We start from the raw sequence: 6,802 nt of genomic DNA on the forward strand, positions 1-6,802 counted from the left end.
AGGCAGATACCGGATTCAAACTCTTTTAAACTAGCACAGCAAGTAGTTGATCGCCTGAACCATTTCCCCTGCCCTCAAATTCTCTTGTGTAGAAGAATGTATACTGTATATTGTATAATGTATATTGTCTAGAAATAATTCAAGTTAATAAGAGACCTAGGAGTCCACAGACACCATCATCACCGATCAGAGGCCTTGCAATATTGCAGCTGGACCCTCCAAGGTTGGACCAAGTCATGTAGATCTGTTTATCTATCAGCCCCTTATTGCCACCAGTTGGAATGTAGTCCTAGAGTCTTGATCATCACAAGACTCCAGCAATAAGGCCAAGTTGACATATACACTGGAATAGATTTGTTATCCCTGATAAGTCACAGTGGAAAAGCATTCTTCCCCAAATATATGAACTGTCAAAACTATCGAAAGGCAGAATCTTTCCACATGGCCCGTCCATAACAAGACAGCCTTAGCCCACTGTTCTCATGACCTTTCTTCCATTGTAGAGCAGGTGACAGGGATGGTCTGCCAACTGGAATGGCCTGCGAATATGGGAGCTAAGAACTGAATGTGCTGAACTTTCTGGAAGCCCCTTACCTTGAAGAACAGTTAAGATTAAGGACCCTTGGGGCAGAAGGATGGCCTTGTGGGTAAAATGCAAGAATGAGGAGCTGAGTTTAGATTTCCAGAACCCAGATAAAATCAACGAATATCTACAACAGGGGGATCCTGGGACCAGTCATGTAATCTAGTCAAATCAGCTCCTTATTTTCAGTGAGAGACCTTCTCTCGCTTTAAGTTAGGAGAAGCAATTGAGGAAGACACTCCAACAATGTGAGCCTCTGATCCCCAAACACAGAGACAGTTACACCTGCACACATACACACCACACACACACACACACACACAGGATTAAAGACCGTGGCCAGACTGCCTGGGTTCCAGTCCCATTCTGCTGTCCATAAGTCATGTGTGCTTCATCTGCTAATGTCTTCACATCTGCATCTGTAAAATGACCTAACAAAAGCACCTACTGCTCTGGGACATGAAAGTCACAAACTCCATGCAATCACTGAACCCCAATTGCTGCAAACACTGGCACACAGCCCTTGATCCATGGTCTCCAAGCCACACTGACTCCTTTCTCTTCTCCGGCCTGGCAGAGCACAGTCCGTTTCCAGACCTTGGCACCCAGCATTCCCTCTACCCAGACAGCTAGCTCTTCCTCTTCAGAGACAACACCTCTGATAACCCTAAATGTAGCCACTTCTTTTTCTTGTGTGTCACAGCCTTTACCACTGCCTGATGAGTGTCACGGTGGCAATGGTCCAAGGCAATGCAATATAAGCTTACTTGAACCTACTAATACTAGGTTCCAAGACAGCAGAGAATCTGACAAGTGATTGTATTCCCAGTGTGAGACTGCGCTGAACAAGTGAGATGCGGAAACAGTGTATAGGTGAAGTGAGACTTACACAAGGAGGTTCCACAGTCCTCATGAAATGGGGTTCTTGTAACACAGACCTCTTTAAACAGAGACGTTTCCTCTCATGTTAGCTTACCACAACCTGTTCTATAGAATAACTTCTAAATTTCCAAGTTTCTCAAACTGTGCTCCTGTAGTGGAGGTCTGCAGAGAGAGAACGAGAGAAATAGGAATTCCAGCCAACAAGGATTCTCCAGCAGGAGAATAAGCATCGAACCTGTTCGTTGTGTTTTCCAGACTCTACTTGTGACCATCCACATCATGAAACACACTTTCAAAGTTAACGATCAGGTCCTTCCGTTTACAAATGCATCCAGAAAGTGAGGCCCAGGGAAGGCCAGAGGTTCACTCAGGATTGTGCAGCCACCTCCTGAATCCTGACACAGTGTACATTCCCCAGCCCCTGCCTGTGCCCCAATGATCTGCTTAGCTGTGGGCTTGCAAGAAGTCAAAACCTGAACACAGACCTCAGATCCCAGAATCAGTTTGACAAAGATCATAGGACTTAATACACTCAGTAAGGTGTGGTGTTTGTTTGTTTGTTTGTTTGCTTGTTTGTTTTTGGCCTCACCATTCCAGAAAATGATCCATTCAACCAACATTTATTAAGCATGATGTGACAGGCACTACACATTTTACAGGGAACAAGACACAGATGTTCAGAAGACTCATAATACAGTTATCCATAAGGAAACCAAAATTGATTGAACTGTTCTTGAGAAACCGTTTTTTGGAGCAGGGGCGTGTAGGAACTAACATATGCACATTTCATTTGCTTCTGATATTTTTAAATTTTTTTTTTTACATTTGTGTCTAATAAAATCATACCAGAATAAAGAACAGTTCGCTGTACTCAGTTCAGGGAGGGAAAGCAAAAAGACAGGTGGCCTCTTCTGTGAGCCCCTCACCCTACAGGTTCATCCAGTCACGCGTTACCTCTGGCGTTTCTCACGTGGGCTGAAGTTCATTCCATTTGCTATTGCCTGCAAAGAAAATCATCTGCTTCAAAGCAAGATTTCGGTTCTGAAGCATTCTGAAGCGTATCACATCTAAAAGACCCTAGAAAATGTGGTTTACTGAAGCCACGTCACTCTGAAACACCCCAGATGAGAGATGGAGAAGGTGAGTTATGTTAGGCAGTCTTTCCGATGCACCGAGAGTATCTGTCTAGCAAGCAGGACCATTGTCTCCTGTAATTCCAGAAGACAGTTTCAAAAGACAAAACAAAACTAATAGAGTTCCAGGCTTGAGAATCCCGCATCTAATGCTGTGAAACTAGCCTTCAGTATGTCCTGAAGGTGTGGCTGAGGGGAAGAAAGCTAAGAAGAAGTCAGCAGCACCTCAAGGCCCTTTGTCCTGCATGTTTCCTAAGCAAAGCTGCTCAGAAAACAAACGTATACTCCAAACCCCAGCTGTCTCTCAAGAGCACTGGCACTTGGGGTTTCTCTAGGAGCATCACTGGCAAAGCATCAACTCGCAAAGCAAAGGTGACTGCCCCCCACCCAGCCTCAAACGCATGTACTGTGCTCTTATGAAAAACCAGAACAAATCAGAAAGAAATCCCGGTCACAGGAAAGACCCCTCAACCTGCACTAAAGCAGCTGCCAGAGCACAGGGCTACAGACCCAAGCCTCTACAAAGTCACAGGCCATACCAACAGTCGCCACTCAGACCTGTCCTTTAAAAAAGCAACCCAGGTGCAAGTCACAGAACAAGCCTTTGTTAGAAAGGGTAAGTTGAGGTGTACTCTTAAAGGACCAGGCTCCACTTTCTTAGCTCTCAAGGGAACTCTCTTCTTTGTCCAGAATATCTGAGTTTATTCCGACAGCCTCTGCCCATTTTCTCAGCTAAGAATCATTTGGTTTCTAGGCAGCAGGACTACAGAAAGCATATACACAACGGGAGTGTGTGTGTGTTCATGCGCATTTGTGCATGCTTATAAATACGGCCACAATTGTATATATGCCCATGAGGGCATTTCTAAGCAGTTTTATGGAAACAATTGGAGGTGAGAGGTGAGATTTTGCCTAAGGAAACCTCCTCCTCACAGTCAAGCTCCCAGACACACTCAGCAGCCAGGTCACCATCTGGGGTCGTCGGTGAAATTTGAGACATATGATCGAAAGGCCCCTCCTCCTCCGCCTCCGCCTCCTCTCCCACCTCCCTGTCTCCGGAGGACACCACGTTTGGGATCATGTGGACATAGGCAGCAGCGATCTCCTTGTGGAAGACCGTGTCTTGGTTGTAGGAGATAAGTTCATTACTGATGTTTACCGTCTGCACTGGGGTCCGGAAGCAGAGGTGGCTGCACCCCAGCAGCTGGGCAAACACCTTCCGGAAATCTGCATTAAAGGCATAGATGATGGGATTGAGAGAAGAGTTGGCCCAGCCAAACCAGACGAATATGTCGAAGGTGGTCTCGCTGACACAAGAGAAGCCAGTCCTTGGGCCCTGGGCGTCTCCACTGCTGCAGAAAGGAACCATACAGTTCAGGATGAAGAAAGGCAACCAGCAGCACACAAAGACCCCCATGATCACTGACAGGGTCTTGAAGACCTTGGTCTCCTTCTTGATGGATGCTCGCAGGCTGGGGTCAGGTTCACAGGCCCCACGGCTCCGGCAACTCTGAGCATGCTCAGCTGCCCTCTCTAGGGAGGAGATCCGGCGGATCTGCACCTGTGCAATGCGGTAGATGCGTGTGTAGGTCACGATCATGATGGCCACCGGGATGTAGAAGCTGATGAGCGACGAGGAGATGGCGTAGGTTCGGTTCAGGCTGGAGTCACAGTTCTCCGTTCTCCCTTCTAGTTCCCAGCCTTCCTCCCAGGGTGTCCCATTGGACAGCAGGCCCTCTCGGCCCTGGGAGCCTGCTTTGTCTCTGTGCCAATTGAGTTGGACCGGGATGAAGGAGATGAGGATGGACAAGGTCCAGACCAGGGCCACCATGACCAGGGCTACACGCTGGGTCATCTTGCGCTCGTAGCGGAAGGGTCTGGAAATAGCCCAGTAACGGTCAACGCTGATGATACATAGATTCAGGATGGAGGCAGTGGAGCACATGATGTCAAAGGCCACCCAGATGTCGCAGAATGCCCCAAAGGGCCAGTACCCAGCCACCTCAGCCACGGCCTTCCAGGGCATGACCAACAATGCCACGAAGAGGTCTGAGACAGCCAGGGATACGATGAAGATGTTGGTCATTTTGGCGCGCAGGTGGCGGCTGCGCACGATGGCAGCACACACTAGCACATTGCCGAGCAAGGTCCAGACGATTAGGAGAGTCAGGAGGCCAGCGGTGACCACCTGCGCGGGTCCCAGCGGAGCTGCCGACCCCCCGGGGGCGTCCACCTGCGCCAGTTGCCTCTGCAACCCCAGCCGCGCCCGATGTGCGGTGCCATTGCGCCCAGGAGGCAGCATGTCGCGCTGGGTAGCTCCGGGTCTCTGCGTGCGGTCTCAACTTCTCCCCTGCGCCCCGCGGAAGGCCCCATCGGGCACCCCAGAGGGTGCTCTGGACCCTGTAACTGGCCGTCCCCGGACCCAAGGAGCGCTCACCCTGCACTGCTTGGAATCTCGTACTGGTGGTACTGGTGACAGCCTTGCGCGTCTCTGGTCCCCACGATGGGACAGAAAGCGACTGGTGCCCGCGGGCTGCCGGGTCTGTGATCCTGTGTCAGCAGCGCGCCGGACGGCGGCTGCCGCTGCGTCTGGTTCGGAGAAACGCAGGGCGGCCGCCGGGGCGGGGTCCGGAGTCGCAGGCACCGGGCGATCTCTCTAGCGCGGTGGCTGCCACGTCCCGCGCGCCCTCCCCTATCAGCCACGCTTCTGCGTCCCGCGCGCCCTCCTACCTGCGCCCTGGCATCGCGACTCCCTGTAGTCTTCTTCCAACTTTAGAGGCCACACAAAGGTCCGAGAGTGGCCCCAGTGCCACACCCTCGCCCCAAGCCTGGGAATTAGCGTCTCTCAAACACCAGGTGCCACTCCTGAACCACCTCTGGGTAGAGAAATGGATCACAGAGGCCTCTAGACAAACCAGAGACTTGGAGGATAAGAGGGTGGCCTTCGACGTCATAACCTCATCCCGAACCCCTATTCTGGGTCACAAGGACCCTGAGATCTCTACTCAGCTTTTCTGGTCGTTGGTTTCTTCTCCCAGAAGGAGAGACAAAAAGGTCTCCTTCCTGGGTGCGCAAGGATTTGAGAGAGTCGCCCAGAAGGTGATAGGGTGACAATAGCCCCTAATCCCACCTCTTCCCCTCATCGCTGAGACTCACTCAGACCACACACTCACTCAAGCCACACTCAGACCTCCACAAGACCACCTTTCCTAAGTTCAGACGAGCTCAATTTACAAAAGGGGAAGGGGGGAGGTGAGGGAGGCTAATGATTCATCGTGTTTTGCAGAAACTAAACTGTAAGACCCCAAACTGGGGAGGGAAAGGGAGGACTGTGGGAAAGAGTGGAGAGAGGGCAGTGTGAGAGAGAGCAGTGTTCCCCCTGGCCTTAGCACTGCCTCTCACACACAAGCCTCTCAAGATGTTTTTGTCTCCCTGATGGGGTTGAGCTCAAATAAAGTGAAAGCAAGCACCTGAAGGTCGCCCTTCCCCTATTCCAGCTTCTAGCCCTCTACCCAGAAGCACTTGCGCTTTGAGCAGCTCCTGGAGCTCTTGCATCTGAACCTCAAATACCCTTGCACCTTTAACCTTGCTTTCTGCTGAGGGAGACGGATAGACCACCTGTCCCAATACCAAAACACAAGCTGGACAGTCACCTTTCACTCATGCCTCTCCTCTCTGATGCTGGTGACCTTGTCTCTGATTTCATTAAGGTGTCACCAACCCAGCCTCCAGGCACTGACCTGCCCTGGTCCCATGCCCACCCTCCACTCAACCATCAGCAGAGTTCTCTTTCTGCTTTGTGGCTGGGTAGATTCTAGCTTGGTTCCTCAAGCCTTAGAAGTTCCCACCAGCTCCCCATAAAGCTGGGTCTTGGGCCAGGCATATGGGATAGCTCAGCACATCAGCCTGTGCTTGCTTGTCTCTGCCCATGGCTCCTATTGCTTCTCTTGAGGTTCCTCCGAATTTGACCTGTGTTGGACAAGGCAACAGTACCACTCTTGAAAAAGATCAGTCACCACAAAACACAGACGGGTCAGATGGGGATTTCCAAACCTGAGCTAGCCTCTACCATGACCATGACATCCCGGAGAGCAGCCCCTCATGGTGCTGGAAAATAACTGTGATTGCTAGATATAGGCTCAAAGTCCAGCCATTTATTGAGCAATTACTGTATATGAGGTTCCAGTACAGATACATGAATAGA

At 50.6% G+C, this 6,802-nt stretch overlaps 1 protein-coding gene across 1 annotated transcript; it reads right to left on the minus strand.

The window, feature by feature from the left end:
* Positions 1–2,077: 2,077 nt before the first annotated feature.
* Positions 2,078–5,047, minus strand: Drd5 (dopamine receptor D5). The gene has a single exon (XM_028758318.1). The coding sequence runs from the start codon at positions 4,898–4,900 to the stop codon at positions 3,464–3,466; it is 1,437 nt and encodes a 478-aa protein (XP_028614151.1). The 5' UTR covers positions 4,901–5,047; the 3' UTR covers positions 2,078–3,463.
* Between the last annotated feature and the right edge of the window lie 1,755 nt (positions 5,048–6,802).

Source organism: Grammomys surdaster, unplaced genomic scaffold, assembly GCF_004785775.1.
Source record: "Grammomys surdaster isolate TR1022 unplaced genomic scaffold, NIH_TR_1.0 126187, whole genome shotgun sequence".
NCBI lineage: Eukaryota > Metazoa > Chordata > Mammalia > Rodentia > Muridae > Grammomys > Grammomys surdaster.